This window comes from Zootoca vivipara, chromosome 1, assembly GCF_963506605.1.
Source record: "Zootoca vivipara chromosome 1, rZooViv1.1, whole genome shotgun sequence".
In the NCBI taxonomy this organism is placed as follows: domain Eukaryota; kingdom Metazoa; phylum Chordata; class Lepidosauria; order Squamata; family Lacertidae; genus Zootoca; species Zootoca vivipara.
In genome coordinates this window covers 4,958,751-4,980,056 of record NC_083276.1, presented here as the reverse complement: position 1 = coordinate 4,980,056, position 21,306 = coordinate 4,958,751, and the positions used below count along the sequence as shown (strand labels likewise).

The 21,306-nt window shown below is 46.8% G+C and overlaps 1 protein-coding gene across 1 annotated transcript; it reads right to left on the bottom strand.

Annotated features, from left to right (window-relative positions):
- Positions 1–6,992: 6,992 nt before the first annotated feature.
- CGRRF1 (cell growth regulator with ring finger domain 1) lies at positions 6,993–19,348 on the bottom strand. Its single transcript, XM_035101348.2, has 6 exons — positions 19,116–19,348; positions 17,075–17,214; positions 15,798–15,975; positions 14,624–14,771; positions 12,836–12,943; positions 6,993–10,897 (listed from the first exon to the last, which is right to left on the bottom strand). The coding sequence occupies exons 1-6, from the start codon at positions 19,217–19,219 to the stop codon at positions 10,604–10,606; spliced, it is 972 nt and encodes a 323-aa protein (XP_034957239.2). The 5' UTR covers positions 19,220–19,348; the 3' UTR covers positions 6,993–10,603.
- Positions 19,349–21,306: the final 1,958 nt, after the last annotated feature.

The following is a 21,306-nucleotide window of genomic DNA, read 5'->3' as shown; positions in this document are numbered from 1 at the left end:
GCTCCAGCCATGGGGAACCTCCAGATGTGGTTGGATGGCAACCATCAACGCCAGCCAGTGGTGAGGGACGACGGGGGGGGGGGTTGGAATCCATCAACATCTGGAGGGCCACAGGGTTCTTCACCTCCTCTGATAAATGCCTTCAAATATCTGAAGGGCTGCCCCATGGAAGATGGAGCAAGCTTGTTTTCTGCCACTCGAGAGTAGGACCTGAACGAAGGGACAATGGCGGACCTATGCAATGCCAAAATTTGGTGCCACCCGCCTCTCGCCTTCCATTCTGCATCGGAGTTGCAGTGCCCCTGAGGCTCTGTGCCCAGTGCGACCAAACAGCTCATGCTCCCCTAAATCCGTATCTGCAATGGATTCAAATGACAAGGAATAAGATTCTGGCCAAACTTTCTAACAGTAAGAGCTGTTCAACAGTGGAAGGGACACTCTCAGAAGGTGGTGGACTTTCCTTCACTGGAGATTTCTAAGCAGAGCTTCTATGCCCGTTTATCAGGGATTATTTATCTGTGATTCCTACATTGCAAGAATTGTAGAGTTGGGAGGGACCTGAGGGTCATCTAGTCTAACCCCCTGCAATGCAGGAATCTTTTTGCCCAACGTGGGGGCTCAACCCCACAACCCTGAGATTAAGAGTCTCATGCTCTACCTACTGAGCCATTGTTAACTAGTAGCCTTTGATTTTCTAATTTTTATCTTTCATTCCAAACTGCATTACAAAAGTGATATGGATTACAGTTTAAATATATACATTAATTACCCCCTCCCCCATGAACGGCATTTTAGGATTCAGAATGCATTTCTTCAAAACGCAATATAGTCTACAAGTAGAATTAAGAAACTTCTATTTAATCTAATATTTGATCTAATTTCCCACTCCCCACTTATATAACCTAACTAAAGCAGTAGTCATAGTCCCAACTCTATTCTGCCTTGGTCCGACCCCACCTGGAGTCCTGTGTCCAGTTCTGGGCACCACAGTTTCAGAAGGATGTTGCCAAGATGGAAGGTGTGCAGAGGAGGGCGACCAAGATGATCAAGGGTCTGGAAACAAAGCCTTATGAGGAGCGGTTGAAGGAGCTGGGAATTTTTATTCTGGAAAAGAGGGGACTGGGGGAGATATGAGAGCCCTCTTCAAATATCTCAAGGGCTCTCACATGGAAGAGGGAGAAAGCTTGCTTTCTCCTGCTCTGGAGGGCAGGACTTGAACCCGTGCCTTCACGTTATAAGAAAGGAGATTCCAACTTAACATATGGGGGGGGCTGGCAGTAAGAGGTGTTCGACAGTGGAACAGTCTCCCTTGGGAGGTGGTGGACTCTCCTTCCTTGGAGGTTTTCAAGCAGAGGTTGGATGGCCACCTTTCATGGGTTCTTTAGCTGAGTTTTCTGCATTGCTGGGGGTTAGACTAGATGACCCCTGGGTACCTTCCAACTCTGCGATTCTGTGATTCCATGACTCCATTGATTAGGTGGACATTTCGTTTTTCTCAGTTCCCAGAAAACTCTTATTCAGTGGATCATATTTTCCCTTTAAAAGGTCCAGACCGGTAGGCTAGCTCACCTTATCCTCGTTGCTTTGCATGCAGAAGGTCCCAGGTTCAATCCATGGCATTTCCAGGTAGAGCTGGGAACGTCCCCCTTGCCAGAAACCCTGGAGAGCTGCTGCCAGTCAGTGCAGACAGTACTGAGCAAGATGGACCAATGGTTTGCATCACTATGCAGCCTTTAGTTACTTGAATGAGAGCTGCTGCTAAGTGTGACCCGATTGCAGCCGTTGCAGCAAAGCTGATTCTTCAAAAGCAGGCATCTTGCATACTCCATGCCAATGTCCAATACCAAGATGAAGGTCTACCAGGTTGCACATTGAGAACACTCACTTTATGGAAGTGAGTCATGGCCAACTGACAGCTGCCAGGAGCAATGCCTCAAGGCCTTCCATATGCTCTGCATCAGGACGATTTGGGGCATCACATGGCGGGAAAGTCTCAAAAGATGTGCTCTTCCAAGCAGCAGTGGAGCTTCATGCTCCGCTACCGGGGGCGGAGAGCAGGCGCGCTGCCCCCAGTGACGTGGTGCACGTTCTGGGGGCGGGGCACACTGTGAGCAATGATGTGGTGCGCGGGGCGGGCCATGCCCAGTGACGTGGTGCGCATTTTGGGGCGGGGCACACGTTTTGGGGGCGGGGCGGGCAGCGGCGATGGTGCCCTTGGGATCGCGTCGCTCGGGGCGATCCGCCCCCACCGCCCCCACCTTCCTACGCCCCTGCTTCCAAGCCCACATTTCCAGCAAGTTCACACTTCTGTCTCAGCAATGTCCACCCTGCTTGCTTGGTCCACAGAATGGAAGATGGCAGGATCCTCAAGGACGTGCTCTTGCGGGGAGCTGGCTTCAGGCACCAGGCCCACTGACAGACCAACTTTGTAACACAAAGATGTCTGCAAACTTGACATGAAGGCTGGCCACATTAACCCCGCCGTGTGGGAATCCCTTGCAGATGACCGCAATGCCTGGAGATGGACAGTCAGGTCGGGCATCCACAGCAGTGACCAGAGGAGGAATGACCACTGGGAGGAGAGCACAGAGAATAAACTCTATACAGTAAATGCATCTGCAGCAGCCCAACAGGACGCCTTTATCTGCCCAGGCTGCAACAAAGCATGTCTCTCCCACATTGGTTTCTACAGCCACAGCAGGTGCTGTAACTTCACCCCTAAAGGCACACTCCTCCATTGTCTCCCGAGACAGGCGGATGCCAGCAACTAAATGGGATTGTCTTAAGTTCCTTTAACAGATGGGAGGCGGCTGCAAGGCAGGGAAAAGCCTAGAGCAGGCACCCCCCAAACTGCTGCCCTCCAGATGTTTTGGCCTACAACTCCCATGATCCCTAGCTAACAGGACCACTGGTCAGGGTTGATGGGAATTGTAGACCCAAAACATCTGGAGGGCCGAAGTTTGGGGATGCCTGGCCTAGAGGAACCTCACAAGGCGAAGCAGGCAAATCAAGCTCTTCTGAAACTTTGTGCCCATTTGTTTGCAGGTGTCAAGTGCAGCAGCAGATGAGCACCGTTTGAAAAAAACGTGCACATTTGAAACTGGCCGCTCTCCTAAGAGGAAAGTGCCATCTAGTGGGTAACTATCAGAATCACAGTGCCGTGTTTGAGAATTCCTGCAGGATAGCTTAGCTGTGTGCATTACCTGGCTTCTTCTAGCTCACCTGCCATATTCTATGGACAAGTTGGAATCTGAACCTGGGTCACTCATATAAAATTTTAATTGAATTTTATAAATATTTTTTGACAAAACATCCATTTTATAATAAAGGTAAAGGGACCCCTGACCATTAGGTCCAGTCGTGACCGACTCTGGGGTTGCGCGCTCATCTCGCATTATTGGCCGAGGGAGCCGGCGTATAGCTTCCAGGTCATGTGGCCAGCATGACAAAGCCGCTTCTGGCAAACCAGAGCAGCACATGGAAACGCCGTTTACCTTCCCGCTGTAGCGGTTCCTATTTATCTACTTGCATTTTGACGTGCTTTCGAACTGCTAGGTTGGCAGGAGCTGGGACCAAGCAACGGGAGCTCACCCCGTCACAGGGATTCGAACCGCCGACCTTCTGATCAGCAAGCTCTAGGCTCAGTGATTTAACCACAGCGCCACCTGGGTCCCCCATTTTATAATATCTTCTTCTTTTTTGGTGATCCCTCCTAGCCAAGTAAGATTGTCTTCCATAAATCCGGTTTTAACAACGAGTCCATAAGTAACTGTGGAGGCCAATTCTGGATCCACATGTCCTTCCACAGTGGGGACATAGGTTTCCAGGCAGGAGTTGATCACGTTGTGAATTTGCCAAGCGTGCCTTACCACTTGGCCATCTTGGCCTGAGACTTCCCTCCTCCTCAACTAATGGTTTTCCTAATTATGCTCTGATATTGCATTTTGTTATTGTTGTTGTTGTTGTTGTTGTTGTTGTTACCCTTAAATCCAAATCTTAAATACAACATTTAAACATCATATTGATAATAACTGATCTCTCTAACCTTACAAAACGTCTTGTAGCCCTACTAACGATGTCAATTGTTTACAATTGTCTCTCAAATACAATGTAAATTTATTCGTCTTTCAAAATGGTCTGGTCCTACTGGTCCCAAATTTTCCTGGTTAGTTTCGCCAACTCCGCATAGTCCGTCAACTTCATCTGGCACTCTTCTTTTGTTGGGATCTCTTCCTGTTTCCATTATTGGGCCAATAATATTTTTGCTGCAGTTGTTGCATACAAAAACAATGTTTTATCTTGTTTATGTGTTTCTCTACCTACAATAGGAAGACTTCTGGTTTCTTGAACCTGGGTCACTCTGGTCCTTGTCTGTCACTCTTGGCCCTTGCAAAATACAGGTTGTGGAATGAGATGGCAACTAGCTCAGTGGTAGAGCAAATGGTTTCACCTCCGATATCGCCTGATGTCCCTAGGGTGTCCCTAGTCTGAAATCCTGGAGAGTGTAAACAGTAATGAGGTAACTGGACCTATTTCACGGTCCTGTCCCCGTTACCATTTGGCCTTTGCAACTGTAAATAGTAATGCCCTGTGACTGTCCTTCTGAAAATTGGCTGCCCATATCAATTTGTGAACATCCTTCGGCTCCTCCATGATAATATGACAGCAACAATCGCAGATAACAATGGCCCTCAAAGTGAACCATTCACACTGGGATCAGGCGTTAACAGGGATGTGTTATCGCCCCAACTCTATTATTTTCATCGCCATGATCCTACACTTTGTTGAATGGAAACTCACTACCTGAGTAGAAATCATATATCGAACAGATGGAAAGCTCTTTAATCTGCATAGGCTGAAAGCAAAGAGTAAGGTTACCGTAATTTCCATCATAGAGCTTCAGTATGCTGATGACAACGTAGTGTGCGCATGCTCAGAGGATGACCTCCAAACCATCCTAAATATCTTCGCAGAAGCTTACGGAAACTTTGGCCTATCACTCAACATCCAAACAAACACAAAACAACCCCTCTGCAGCGCCATAAATTCAACTCCTACCTGGGCAGTTATTTTGCCACAATGGCAGACATTGATGCTGAAATCCAGCACTACCTGAGTTCTGTGAGTGTAGCTTTCTCCCGATAGAAGCACTGAGAGTTTGAGGACCGGGAGATCTTGTTTACAAAGCTATTTTTCTACCCACCTTACAGTATGCTTGTGAAACATGGACCACTTATAAATGCCACCTCAAGCTCCTTGAAAGATTCCATCCATGGTGTCTCCAAAAAAATGTTACAGATCACTTGGGAAGACAGGCAAACTAATGCCAGTGTACTGGAAGAAGCAAAGATCACCCGTGTCGAAGCAACGATTCTTCAACACCAACTTCGTTGGACTGGTCATGTTCGGATGACTGATTATCGTCTTCCAAAGCAACTACTCTATTCCAAATTTAAAAATGGAAAGCGTAATGCCAGTGGTCAGCAAAAGAGAATTAAAGACTCTCTCAAGACAAATCTTTAAAAATGTAGTATAAACACCAACAATTGGGAAACACTGGCCTGCGAGCGCTCCGGTTGGAGAACAGCCTTCACCAAAGGCGTCATGGACTTTGAAGACATCAACCTCAGGACGAAAGGGAGAAACATGCTAAGAGGAAGGCACGCTTGGCAAACCCTCACCGTGATCAACTTCCGCCCGGAAACCTATGTCCCCACTGTAGGACGTGTGGATCCAGAATTGGCCTCCACAGTCTCCTACAGACATCCTGCTAAGACTGTGTTCATGGAAGACAATCTTACTCGGCTACGAATGATTGCCGAAGAAGAAACTGAACCAATGGTCTGACTTGGCATACAGTTGTACCTTGGTTCTCAAATGCCTTGGTACTTGTATGTCTTGGCTTCCAAATGCTGAAAACCCGGAATTGTGTGTTCCGGTTGTTTAACTTTTTTGGAAGCCACACGCCCAACACAGTTTCCGCTTGAGTGCAGGAAGCTCCTGCAGCCCATCGGAAGTCGTGCCTTGGTTTTCAAATGGTTTTGGGAATTGAATAGGTTCCACTGTAAATCTGCTTTCTATGCAGGCAGGCACTGTATGCCCAAGCCGTTTCTTCTGCAAAGGAGGAAGGCTGCATTTGGCCTTCTATCCCACCACCTGAATGCTGTCTTCTGCTCCATTTATTGTATTCACCGCTCCCCTCCCAGGGACCCATATAAAAGTGGGAAGGCAGCGGAAGCTGCTTCAGATGGGGAATGCCAACTCTTTCATTGGCACCACCCCACAGGGAAGGTGTGCAAATGCAGGTACCAGGCACACACCTTGCTGAAACTGGATTTAACACTTTGCCTAGTATTTTGGGACAGGTAAGGGAGCTTTGGCGGCATATCCCAGAAAGAGAGGTGCCGGAACTCCCCATGAATGCCTCCCTCTTTTTCTCTTAGAATGGCAATGGCGCCCACCCGAGAGGTGCTGGCAGGAACTATCCAGGCATTCTTGCAGAAGTCTTCTGCTTGACCCTTTTAACTGGAGATCCGACGGACTTGACCTGGGATACTGCACCTCAGGGGCGGAGGAAGCGGGGGGGCGGTACGCCCTGGAGGGGGTGTTACCTGGGACCGCGCCCGGCGCCTCCAAAGCCGTGCGCCTCGTTCCAGCTACTGAGCACCACGCTGAGCAGGCTTTTTACCTAGAGCAGTGGTTCCCAACAGGAGGTCCGCGGACCCCCCAGGGGTCCGCGAGCTATGCCAGAGGGGTCCGCAAGATGCTATTAGAATAAAAAATATATTAAATATATTTCGTATGATAACAGATTTTTTGTTTTGCCGGCTTCCTGCAAGAGCAGAGTCTAGCGCAAAACTAGAATTAGAGGCAGTAGTTCTGCTGTATGCCGTTAGGTGGCGCTTTACAAACACTACTGTTTTGCAAAGAGGCAGCGCGCGCATTCTACTAACGCTCACCTCCCCAAGATGCTTTGTGCGTGTCGGCTTCATTTGTGCGCTACTGCGCAGGTACCCTGTCTTCTCCATTTCCCTCCCTCCTCCCTGGCGCGCGCTGCCTCTTTGCAAAACAGTAGTGTTTGTAAACAAAGCGTTGTTTTTCGCGGAAGCTACAGTTCGCGTAGTTAAAAATGGACCGTTGGTTAAAAAGTGGTTCGTTAAAACGACAAAGGCCTACAGATGAAGAGGAAGATAATGCATTTGATGTTCAAGCAAGTAAGTCAGTGACTCTCGAACCGATCTTGTCAGTGTCCATTGAACCTAAATCGTAACTGTAAAAAACGTATAAATATAAAATATAAAAAGACTCTTAATTTGGCTCTCAGTTTTAATTTTAGGATTAGGAATTAATGGGGGTCCTTGTCACAATAGCGGCTCGATGAGGGGTCCTCGAGAAAATTTGGTTGGGAACCCCTGACCTAGAGTTTCCCCTGACCTAGAGTTTCCACCCGGGTGCATGGCAATTTGCCGCCCCGGGTGTCGCAGCGCCTTGCTACGCCCCTGCTGCACCTGGAAAGCATGTGCTCCGCCACTGAGCTGCGTCCCCAAGTTGCTGTCTTATTCCAAGGGGACGGCAAGGTGTCATTGGAAGCCTATCGTGCAAACCTCCATGATGGGAGTGAGTTTCGGATTTGAGAGTGTGTTTTGGATTTGATATCCCGCTTTTATCACTACCCGAAGGAGTCTCAAAGTGGCTAACAATCTCCTTTCCCCTCCTCCCCCACAACAGACACCCTGTGAGGTGGGTGGGGCTGAGAGACTTCAGAGAAGTGTGACTAGCCCAAGGTCACCAAGCAGCTGCATGTGGAGGAGCGGAGACGCGAACCCGGTTCACCAGATTATGAGTCCACTGCTCTTAACCACTGCACCACACTGGCTCTCACTGGAAGCGCACCTGACCTCTTCTTGCCACCTTATTCCCTGAAGGCAGCCCTGTTTAGGGAAGTTTTTAATGACTGATGTTTTAATGTACTTTTAATCTTTTGTTGGAAGCCGCCCAGAGTGGCTGGGGAAACCCAGCCAGATGGGCAGGGCATGTACCGTGTTTCTCATATTATAAGACACGTCTTATATTTATTTTTTCCTCAAAAAAACACACTATGGCTTATTTTCAAGGGATGTCTTATTTTTTTCCTCCTCCTCCTGCCGCGGCCGGCATTGCTGCTGTGCCTATCACTATGTCTTATTTTCGGGGTATGGCTTATATTCCTTGAATGCTTAAAAATCCTGCTATGGCTTATTTTATGGGTATGTCTTAAAATATGAGAAACAGGGTATGTATGTATGCATAAATTAAATAATAATATTATTATTCTTAGCCCTATTTACATTTGTTTCAAGAGGAACTGGAAAGAGGCTGCATCTCCCCCAGACAAGTTTGCCTCGTAACTCCAAGAACCACGCGAAGGCTGAAGCCTCTCTCGCATGCAAACAGGCCTTCGCTTTCAATATGACATGCGACTAATTACGCAAACATGAAACCTTGCCTTGCCAACATGACGGGAGCCATCTGTTGGAGGAGCTGCAGCTCAGTCTCTCGTGCCATGTTGCAAGCAAGGAGCCGTTTCCTGAGCCTAGACGCCGACAGCTCAGGTGCAGCCCCAAGAGGCTGCGGAAACAGCAGACGGATAGGGCCGTATCAGCAGGTGGCAACACCGACATGTGGGCATGCTACCAGGGGCAAGGAACTACAAGCCAAACACACACACACACACAATGATGATGATGATTTCTGCCACACTGAGGAATCACAATACCTAGCAGATTTGCATGCCTTGCAGTCTTACGCAGTTCCTGTCCAATATGATTGTCTCCCAATTCAATCTCTGCTTATGTCTTTAAAGCAGGCGTGGGGAGCCTTTTCTGCCAGATTTCCTTGTGGGCAATCTTCCATCTACCACATGCTGGGGAGGTGGGCAGTGGCACAATGCAATTAATTAATTAATTCCCCGCCCGTCTGGCTGGGTTTCCCCAGCCACTCTGGGCAGCTCCCAACAGAATATTAAACAGAATAAAACATCAGAATAAATAATAACATCAGAATAAAACTTCCCTAAACATGGCTGCCTACAGATGTCTTTTAAAAGTAAGATAGTTGCTTATTTCCTTGACATCTGCTGGGAGGGCGTTCCACAGGGCAGGCGCCACTACCGAGAAGGCCCTCTGCCTGGTTCCCTGCAACCTCACATCTCGCAGTGAGGGAACCGCCAGAAGGCCAACTCTTGAAGCCAAGCTGGTGCCCAGTGTCTCGCTCTGCTTTCCTTTGGACCACATCAACAAGGCCGGGAGGGGGATCTCGTTGTCTGGGCAGCCCAGGACTCCCAGACCCACTGACCAGGCTTGCACCCCAAAGGAGGTCACTTCAGTGCTAACACAGCTGTTTGACTTCGCTCCCATACATTGCACTGTCTTTCGAGGCACAGATGCCCACAAGAACTCGGCTTAAAGTAGAAATAGAAGTCTTGGATAAAGTGTAGAGCAAGCAGCCCTGGACTGAAGGTTACAAAAAGCCCCTGGAAGAACATCGTTTTAAGTTCTAGGGGACCTGGCAGTATGGTTAAAGGATGTTTTGCAATGTACCGGTTTTATGTACTTTAAAGCAGAGGTGAAGAATTGCAAGCATGGAGGCTAAATGTGACCCTATTTAGCCTTTGGGGCTAAGGTCCCAAGGCAGCTGACAACAATTTGAAATGCAACATTAAAAAAGGTGGGCAGCCAAACTGCAAAAAATGACGCTTGCAAGGAAGATGGAAAGGAGGCACATGGGTGGAAACTGCCAGCTTCTTCATGGTTAGAGCGCAACCCACTATATACAAAGGCTGGAGTCACATCCATGGGGCTCTGCACACATTGGCATTGTGCCACTGCCCCCACCCCCAGTATGTGGTACCATGAATATGGCCAATGAGGGAACGCCATGAGAGAAGTCTCCCACACCTGCTTTAAAGACCTATACAGGGACTGTGACTTGGGAAACAATCATCATATTGGACAGGAACTCCGTAAGATATTTAATCTTTGAAGCAGAACTGATCTGCAGTTGTCCACAAAATATATGTGTACCTACTGAAGAGTTGCAAGAAAAACTCTTTCTATATTTTATTTCTTTGTTTCTGCCCCACCCCCACTTGCTGCACTTGCTGCAACTGAAAAGAGCAGCATTACTATCAAGTAGAAAACCAGGCTGACGGCACTTTTTAAAACACACACACACATAAATACAAATTAATTGTTCTCAGGGGATGTTTCCTCTTTCTCCACATCAGTCTGTCGAGAGAAACTTCTGGGTGAAAAGTGCCACGAAAATACCCAATAAATTTATCTGCACGTACAAAGAGATATCCTTCATAAAGAGTTCCAAGCACTGTTTCTGCCTGTAATGTGCACACTTCTGCACTGTTACTTCCAAATCAAATCCACTGCTAAGGGAAGGTGCTTTAGAGCAGGCCAGACAACCAGCCCCCAAAGTTCAAGAGGAAGGGAAGGTCTTGGGTACTATTCCAGAAGGTCGAAACTCATCTTGTCAACTCTTTGCATGAATTTCTCTTCTCTCCCTGCCTGGATAAAAGTACAAACTGCTCTGTCCTTTCCACCCCCCCAGTTCTTCACTCTTTTCGGCCGCACAGGGGAAAGGACTCCCCAACAAACTGCCGGCACATTGGGCACTGCTTGAAATATTTCACACATTCGTCACACAGGCAGGTGTGGCGGCAAGGGAGGAGCACCCAGTTGACAGCCCTGTTCTGGCAGACGATGCAGTCCTTGCTGTTTTCATCTGGCAGCTCCGCCTCGTCCTCAGCCAGCCCGGCTTTCTCGAGGAGGACGCGGTCCTCTGTCCTGTCACCCGAGGGAGGGCTGCTTAGAGATGAGGCGTTGCTGTTGGCAGACATGAAAAGTTGCTGGGGGGGGGGTTGGGAACGAGAAGAAGCAGGGAGAAAAAAGAGACAAACGTTTAGGCATAAGACAGGGGTCAGCAAACTTTTTCAGCAGGGGGCCAGCCCACTGTCCCTCAGACCTTGTGGGGGGCCAGACTATATTTTGAAGAAGAAAAAAATGAATGAATTCCTATGCCCCACAAATAACCCAGAGATGCATTTTAAATAAAAGGACACATTCTACTCATGTAAAAACATGCTGATTCCCAGACCATCTGCGGGCTGGATTTAGAAGGCGATTGGGCCAGATCCGGCCCCCAGGCCTTAGTTTGCCTACCCATGGCATAGTATGTTAAGAGTACTAAAAGCACACGCACATGCACACAAACACAGAGTGTGTTTCAGTGCCCAGGTGTCAGGGAGTGGTCTGAAGACGAGGACTGGGGAGTGTATTCTATGGCAGACCAGCTTCTCTCCAATGGAGAGCTGGAGCGGGAATAGTTGCCCTCCCTGGTCCGCAGCATGTTCAGAAGCAGAGAGAGAGAGAGAGACAGAAGCTGAACAGCTTAGGAAGGAGTTACCCAGTTATGAGATAATGACAACAGAACCAGAAGGGAGGGGGCAGCTAGCTGAGACGGGCCCTGAGTGTGGGGGACCCCCCACCACCACCATGGAGGTCCAAACATATCAGAGCGCAAAGGAGTCAGAGGGAGGGAGGAACTTCCCGTTGGCGCCTAAAATGCTGCGGAAGTCGGATTAGACTGCCCTCTTGCGGAGAGCTGTATATTTGTGCTTGCAACATGATGCTGTAATAAAAGGACTATAAATCTATCAACTGCTCGTTAATTCTTACCAAAGGGAGGGGAGGACTCCCCATGCCTGACACCAGGTCTCCCATGTTTTTCAGCCCATGGGCATTTTCAAAATATGCCACGGGTGGCATAAACTCAGGGGAGGCTGCGCTATGAAACTAATGAAGCTTAAGCCTCAGGGCCCCGAACCTAGAGAGGTCCCAGAAGCAGATTTAGTTCACACTGCTTACCAAAATTGTGCTTCAAAAATTCATCATGCATGTACTGTATATAACACTTCCCGAATTTCCCCGAGTCTCTGTAGCCAGAGAAATTTAACTTGGCCTCCATGCACATCAGGATTAGGTCATAGAAAGAGCCTGCACCACTTCGGATTGCATGCAGGCAATACTATTTTTGAAGTGTTCCCCTATGTGGAAAGGATCGTGCAAGTGGAAAACTACAAACAGGTAGCAAGAGAGACCAAGGCTAAAATCTTCCTAATGAGAATACAATTTTATTTTATTAATAATAAAACGCCCTCCCATCAGATGCCAAGGGGACAGAGAACTACACAACTTTCAGAAGACATATGAAGGCAGTCCTGTATCGGGAAGTTTTTAACATTCGACGTTTTATTGTGATTTTCTGTTTTACTGGAAGCCGCCCAGAGTGGCTAAGGAAACCCAGCCAGATGGGCGGGGTATAACAATTAAAATTATTATGATTATTTTAGATTTTTTTACCTGCAGGTAGTGTTTTACAAAGGGGGAGAATTAAAAAATGTGACGAGCCACCTACAGTCCATTATCTCATCTCACTCTGCTGCACACCTGGGTTGCAACCAACTGCATTTGCAAAAATGCGTTTTGTATTTTGATCATTCTACAGTTGCGGAATTGGCTTTTCTGGGTGGCAGAAGTAAACTAGAGGAAAATGCACAGATCAGTGACCCAGGGGCACCCTGCTCTACACCCAAGCCCAAGCAACTCCCAAGTAAAAAGAACGGTATTAGCAGTCCTAGGAAATGATCTGCCTAAGTCTCTGGAGAATTGCTGCTACTCAATAGTGTTAATATTGGACAGGATGGGCAACTGGCCTGATGCAAACCGAGGCAGTTATTTCTAGCCACTTTTGAGATGTAAAACAAACCACAAACCCCAAAGCTTACCTTTAGATCATGAAATTGACCTTGGGCCATGAGGAGATACTGATACAGTATTCGACAGGAAAGCCTATAACTGTCATCAGTAATGTGGATTATAGATACCATAGACACCTTTGAAAAGAAAAGAAAACATTAGAATTCTATGTTGCTTTATTGTTCAAACAACATCCAACCCGACAGTGAAGAACTTAAAAACGAGGCATTGTGAATGGTGAAATAATTGAACACTCCTTAATGGTCATTTCCAATGAGCTACCGGTAATGCCCATATCTTGTATATAATTGCCTTGATCACTTTGGGTTCAGATTCCAATATTCGTCCTCTTATGCCACACAGCCATCAATTTTTATTAATGTATTACACAGCACATACATACCCACCCTGAAACAGAGCATTGAAATTTATATATGGCCTTTCATATTACATCGTTTACATTCCTTCCTTAATTTTAATGGCTGGTCTTCATTATTGATTTTATTTGCTGCTACTGGTCTTTGATTAGGTTGCCTGCTTTTATGGGCTAGTGATAAAAGATTTATTAACCACTAGTAAGATTTTACTCCTGCCAACCTAGCAGTTCAAAAGCACGTCAAAGTGCAGGTAGATAAATAGGTACCGCTACAGCGGGAAGGTAAACGGCGTTTCCGTGTGCTGCTCTAGTCCGCCAGAAGCGGCTTTGTCATGCTGGCCACATGACCTGGAAGCTATACGCCGGTTCCCTCGGCCAATAATGCGAGATGAGCGCTGCAACCCCAGAGTCGTCCGTGACTGGACCTAAAGGTCAGGGGTCCCTTTACCTTTTAGTAAGCTTTTAACATAAAGTCCCAGAAGAGGTTACAATGATATACTATAGTTATGGAAACGAATAAAATAATTACAATTATAAAAACAAGTAAAAGCGTTCCAAATAGAATACAATTGTATGTAAGGGTTTGTTTTGTTTTTAAAGCACCTCAGAGTGGATGCTTGTAAAAGTGAACCATGTAGCCTTCATTTTATTTCTTCATATAGAAATCATTGTAGTCGTCAAGTTTCCTACTCTGGGTCTAGTGAAATCCCCAATGGCAGTAATTCTGCCTTATAAAGGTAAAGGTAAAGGTACCCCTGACCATTAGGTCCAGTCGTGACTGACTCTGGGGTTGTGCGCTCATCTCGCATTATTGGCCGAGGGAGCCGGCGTACAGCTTCCAGCATGACAAAGCTGCTTCTGGCAAACCAGAGCAGCACACGGAAACGCCGTTTACCTTCCCGCTGTAGCGGTTCCTATTTATCTACTTGCATTTGACGTGCTTTCGAACTGCTAGGTTGGCAGGAGCTGTGACCAAGCAACAGGAGCTCACCCCATCACAGGGATTCGAACCGCCGACCTTCTGATCAGCAAGCCCTAGGCTCAGTGGTTTAACCCACAGCGCCACCTGGCCAATTATGTAAACCATTTCAACTTCGTTAATTGCCTACCCAAATTTCAGATCCACCCAGGTAAAACCTATGCATGTGAAGTGATGGGTAATGAACTTTGTGACTGTTTCCAGCAGACTGAAACAGATCTGGCTTCTCAATCTGTGGGATGGGGCAAGCTCGCTAATAATAATTATTATTTCCTTATCTAATCCAAGGATCCAGGATGAGCTGTCATTTTAAATAAGGAATATTATTAGCACACGCCAATAGCTATGACAAAAAGCAAAAGCAAGTGCCCTGCCAAACTCTGTTCAACGGTGATTTTTCCACAGACAATTCAAAGCAAACTCCTGTCCCAGTTCCCTTTTGTCAAGAAAGAAGTTACCTACAATGTCATATATTTCTCTGTTGCCTTCATCCTCTAGCGTCAGCAGTGCAACTAGCGGGTACCGAGATCTGGGCACAGGGCCAAAGTCAATGATTTGTGCCTCTTTGGGTAACTGGCAATGCTTTCCCGCTTTGTCAGACGTCTCGATGCTTTCTTTGTGTCAAGGAACAGAACCGCAAATAATGACAAATGCAATGTTTGTGCCACAGATGTTCTTGGACATGGCGGACAGGCTGAGGCTCAATATGCACCAAGCTATCTAGCATCAAGCTTGTCTTTACCCGGCACAGACAAACTGTGTTGCGTCCCATCTGTTACAAGCACAGAATTCAGCATTCGTTACAACGTTCAGCCCTCTGTCAGGGCAATCCTACACATGTATATTCCAAAGTCTCATCACTGACTTCAGAGGAACTTACTGCATGGAGAGTAGGGATCAGATTATACCTACAAAGGAAGCTGTCTTGCGTCGAACCAAACCACTGGTCCCTCTAGTCCCGTACTGCTGACAATGGTTGGCAGCTGGATATGCCATGGATTGAACCTGGGACGTTTTGCATGCAAAGCAGACCCTTTACCGCTGCTATGGATCTCCCGCAAAGTAGACCAAGAGAATGCAATAGTTAAACATGTCCATTGGCTTTCCATGATAGCGAAGTAGTGCATGTAGGAGCAAAGCAAATGGCCAAAGGGGCTGCTTTACGTTCTGCTGATCAGCCTTTTAATGGCAGCCGAGCAGCGAGTTAAGAGGAGAGCTATGGCAGACGGCTTCCAAAGAATTAAGTACTTAGAGCCAAAAGGTATTCTGCATTCAAGTTAATTCTCCAATTTACACATTCATTTCTACGTGCAGTGAAAAGGAAGACTTCCAAACTGCAGCCCACTCTTGTCCTCACCCTGTACAGAGGTAAAGGGAGAAATGAACCTCAAAACCTTTCAATAAAGAGGTTTATATTCTAAATAATGAGGCTGTTGATTTTAAATAGACTAAGTACAGGGAAGACTAATGGGCAGTAACGGCACTAGACACCCATTCTCTGGAAATCTCTTCCCCTGGCTTTCCCAACTTTTTGCTAAATCTAGAAACTTGCTTTAGATTATTTGCTTAGAAGCAGAGCTGTTCAAGATTCTGCACCTCTACATGCCAGAGATACGCAACTCTGATCAAAGGATACCAATACTGCTGGCGGTAGAGATACTCGTTATACACGGCATCCTCAAAGGCCTGCGGAGTTTTTATTCGAAAGCAATAAGCGTGTTTCTGCAGAGCTTCGTGGATTTTCTGCACGCTGCAGCCCCAGTAGCACGTAAGGAGGCAGTCTTCCAGGCAATCAGGCACCAGTGTTATGCCATCTTATGAGGAGGGGGGAAATAAAAGAACATGGAGTCACAAACAGGAGTTTTGAAAACTGAAAGCTCCAAAGGTTGGGGGGAAACCAATTCCAAATAACTATGTAGCAGGGAAAGCATTGTTTTTTTTTTGATGAAAATCACCAAATCCCTAAATCTTCCATGCTTGACAGCTCTTCTTCAGGAGATGAAAGGGCTTTTGCAGACAGGGGATGAATTTGCCACCAGGTTTTTGAAATGTAACACACGTCATTGCCAATGGAATTTTTAATTTTTTTTTACTGGATTTCCCCCGTAAACAATAAATCCAGATTAGATGGGGGAAATAAACAGTCTGCCATTTTGATGCCAGTGACTTGGTGAGGCCACCACAGAAAACTTGCACGTGTGAAGAGCACCCAAAATCTTAAATCATAGAAACTAACTTCATAAAACATGCAACTTCTTTGAGCAAGACTAAGTTCTAAACACATTTAGAATCATAAAAACTAACTTCATAAAACATGCAACTTCTCTGAGCAAGACTAAGTTCTAAACACATTTTTTTGTCTCCTAGAGAAGAACTATCAAACCCAAAATGCGTTGCTATTGTCACTTGGTGGCGGCTGCCTAACAATTCACTAGGGACGCACCTCTGCACAGCTGTGACACTCAGACCCTGGCTGGCCATTGTGAGAACAGGATGCTGGAATAAATCGGCCTTTGCTCCGATCCAGCAGGGCTGCCCCTATGGTTCCCTGTTAATGTGTTCGCATCTTGTCATCCCTCTGGCACAGAGGACAGGTATCCATGAGATCAGTGGCGTTTTCATGCTGTTACGTTCATACTGACAGTGTAAAAACCTACATTAGCAAGAATGCCAGATCGCAGTACACAGCATATCTCCTCTGCATGACCATATGCTAGAAGAAATATAGTCAAGCAGACCAAGGAAGCAATCGTCTCTTTGCGGGGGGCCAGCTTAAACTGTGTTGGCTCATTTCTGTTCAAAGGGTCTAACAGGGATAGTTGCTATGGCTAAACTGACAGCCAGTGCTTGGCATAGCAGGGAAAGGTGGGGGGAGAAAATTTGAACAGCAACCAAAACACGCAATCTACTGACTTGCAACTGAAGCCGTTTCCAGGTTTTTTATTTCCAGGCTGAATGGGTTTTTCACCTGCCGCATCTGTTTCTGGGACACTTTCACTGTTGATTCAGCTTCGTCTGAATTTCTCAGAATCACGGGAACATCCCACCCAAACCTAAGCAGTGTGAAATAAAATCAACAGCAACGCTTAATATTAACAACAGTCAAATCTGGTTAAGGTCCAGCCAAAAAGCAACAACTGTTTTAAAACAAAATAACCAAGTCTCCAACCATGTGGTATTTACTTCTCGATGCAACTGACCCTCTGCATGTGGATTTTACCACAAGGCTGGGCTGCCACTCTTATTTGCTCCCTCCTGTTAAAAATGCAATCCACCCACCTCCGCAATGGGAAAAAAAGGTGCACCTCCATGCTCTGCGCACATCCTTTCCACTTACCCCCCCCCCTGCCTCCTTGCTTTGAGCAGCTCCTATCCCTCCTAAACTCTACTCCCCTAACACCCATTTAGAGGGCTCTTCCTCACCCAACCCTGCAGACAGCTATGTGGGTCTCAAAAATTATCCTACCCACAAGATCGTTGGTAGCATATTAAAAAAATTCCTTCAGTAGCACCTTAAAGACCAACTAAGTTTTTATTTTGGTATGAGCTTTCGTGTGCATGCACACTTCTTCTGAAGAAGTGTGCATGCACACGAAAGCTCATACCAAAATAAAAACTTAGTTGGTCTTTAAGGTGCTACTGAAGGAATTTTTTTATTTTACTTCGATCCAGACCAACACGGCTACCTACCTGTAACCGGTAGCATATTGTGGGCTAGGGTCAAGGTCCCTGGACACTTCAGGTGGGGTGCATGTTAAATGTTCTAGTACGCCCCTCTGTCTGCACTAAATTTATGGCTTTAATAGATTTATATATATTTGTGTCAGTGTGTAAGATATATTCCATCATTTTAAAATTGCTTTTAAATTATTGTTTCCCCTCTCATGTTTTCGGTTGTTCTTACTTTTACTTCTAAGCTGCCTCGAGTACCTGGCATGGGGAAAGGCAGGGTATAAATATGTATTTTTGTGTTTTTATATTGTAATCCTCAGCTAAAGGGAGGGATCGGAACAATAAATAGTAATCATCATCATCTGCCACCACAATCTAGCATCCTCTCCCCACTTCCTCAGATGTAGCAGCCCCTCACCCCCTTAGAGCTTTATTACATCTCTAACAACTATATTTCTATACGTTTTATGGCTTTAACAATTTTATCTTTGTTTGTTTTCAATTTGTGAAAGCCGCCTTGAGTCTCTGTTTGGGAGGAGAGAAATAATAATAATAATATACCTAAAGGAGCATCTCCACCCCCATCGTCCAGCCCGGACACTAAGGTCCAGTCCCGAGGGCCTTCTGGTGGTTCCCTCACTGTGAGAAGCCAAGTTACAGGGAACCAGGCAGAGGGCCTTCTTGGTGGTGGTGCCCACCCTGTGGAACACCCTCCCATCCGATGTCACGGGAATAAAAAACTATCTGACGTTTAGAAGACATCTGAAGACACCCTGTATAGCGAAGTTTTTACTGACTGGTTTAATGTATTTTTAATCTTTTGTTGGATTTTTTAATGTATTTGTAATCTTTTGTTGGAAGCCATCCAGTCTGGGGAAGTCTGGGGAAACCCAGCCAGATGGGCAGGTATAATTAAAAAATTATTATTATTATTATTATAACATCCTCCCCCCACTTTCCCAGATGCAGCAGCCCCTTACCCCCTTAGAGCTTTATTACGTCTCTAAGGACTATTTTTCTATACGTTGTATGGCTTTCTCCATTTTATCTGTGTTTGTTTTCAATTTGTGAAAGCCGCCTTGAGTCTGTCTGGGAGGAGAGAAATAATAATAATAATAATAATAATAATAATAAGCCTCCCTCTCTCCACAGCTCCCCATCTTCCGCTTACCGCCCCCCCCCATTCACTGGAATAAATCCCCCCCCAGCCAAGCCCCCTCCCCTCCCTGGACCCCCTCCTTTCTCCCCCCCGTGACCTCTGACCCTCCCACTCCCCACTGACCAGCCCATGACTAGGCCGCTGGTGACCAGGAAGCAGATGAAGACGACAGAGATGTAGAAGAGCGGCGAGTACTCGTACAGCGCCACCAGGAACGCCGCAGCCATCGGGGAGAGAGAAAGAAACGCCGCCACCTCAGTCCCTCTTTGTTGTCGGCCCAAAGCGCCTGCGCGAACGAACCCTGCGCATGCCCGCCAGGGGCCAACGAAGCCTCCGGAGCTACCCTTTCTTCCCTTCCTCTTTGCCCTTCGTTCTCCGCCCCGCCCCCACCCGTCTCCCCGTCAAACGCTGCGGGGAATGTGGGGGGCGGAGCCTCGGCGTGGGTGGCGGGCGGGAGCCTCAGCCCCTTCTCAAACTACAGCTCCCAGAATTCCACGGGGTGGAGGATGCCAGGACATCATACTGTATAGCGCTTGAAATGCATAGCGCACTGGTGGAATGTGTGTGGCCGAATCTGGACACGCCAAAGAAGCGTTTCGCTTTAAGTCGCTGTAAATTTGAACAGGGAAAACGGGTACTGTATAGAAAAACCCGGGACTCCGCGTCGCCATCTGGTGGCACAATGTTATATCGCATATACAAGGCATATAAATCACTTGTTCATTAGCAGTCCAGCTGGGTCCTGTGTATGAAAGAGAGAGCGAGAGAAAGAAAGAAAGAAGAGAGAGAGAGAGAGAGAGAGAGAGAGAGAGAGAGAGAGAGAGAGAGAATCATAGAATTGTAGAGTTGGAAGGGATCCTGAGCACCATCCAGTCCAACCCTCTGCCATGCAGGAATATGCAGCTGTCCCGTGTGGGGATCGAACCTGCAACCTTGGAATTACCAGCACCAGCCTCTAACATACAGTGGTTCCTCGGGTTACAAACTCTTCAGGTTACAGATGCTTCTGCTAACCCAGAAATAGTACCTCGGGTTAAGAACCTTGCTTCAGGATGAGGAGTGATGTAAATATACTGGTAATTATTGTTATTAGCTTCTTCTTCTTTGGCGATCACTTGTAGCCAAGTAAGATTGTCTTCCATAAACACGGTTTTAAATGTGAGCCTTGAGAGAGTCTGTGAACCTCTTTTGTTGACCACCGGCATTACGCTTTTCATTTTTAAGTTCGGAATAGAGTACAGTAGTTGAATTATGGTGCTGGAGGAGACTCTTGAGAGTCCCATGGACTGCAAGAAGATCAAACCTCTCCATTCTTCAGGAAATCAGCTCTGAGTGCTCACTGGGAGGACAGATCGTGAAGCTGAGGCTACAGTACTCTGGCCACCTCATGAGAAGAGAAGACTCCCTGGAAAAGACCCTGATGTTGGGAAAGAATGAGGGCACAAGGAGAAGGGGACGACAGAGGACGAGATGGTTGGACAGTGTTCTCGAAGCTACGAACATGAGTTTGACCAAACTGTGGGAGGCAGTGGAAGACAGGAGTGCCTGGCGTGCTATGGTCCATGGGGTCACGAAGTGTCGGACACGACTAAACGACAACAACAACAACAAGAACAACAAAGTAGTTGCTTTGGAAAACGATAATCAGGCATCCACACAACATGACCAGTCCAACGAAGTTGATGTTGAAGAATCATTGCTTCGACATGGGCGATCTTTGCTTCTTCCAGTACACTGGCATTAGTTCGCCTGTCTTCCTAAGCAATGTGTAAAATAAACACATCTGCTTGTGGGAGATGAGTGCCACACCCCATAGTCTCCTTTGACTGAACTTCATTGCCCAGGGGTTCTTTGACCTTTCACCTGAGGGAGGTGGGTTATAGGTGTATTTTATTATTGTTTTTATGATGTGTTTTAGGTTTTCATCCTGCATTTTTATGCTGCAAACCGCCCTGAGATTTATGGGTGAAGGGCGGTATGTATGTATGCATGTATAAATAAAATAAAATAAAATAAAATAAAATAAAATTATTTGTTCGATTGTAGCAAATCTGCTGCCAATAAACACGCGGCTGTCGCTTTTAATTTCTTATGCCTTTTATTATTTGTCAGCCACCTGGGCGTTTTAAATTTATCAACGTCTCTCTCTCCCTCTCCCCCCCCCACGCCTCCTCTGGTTGCCATGGCAACGCCGCTTCCTGCCGGGCAAGGAGGGAGGGGGCAGGAAGTAGAATCCCCGCCCGCCCCCGGGCTATCGAGAGAGGCCGCGGGGGCGCCTTCAGTCTCGGGCCTCTCTAGGCGTGGGCGGCTGGAC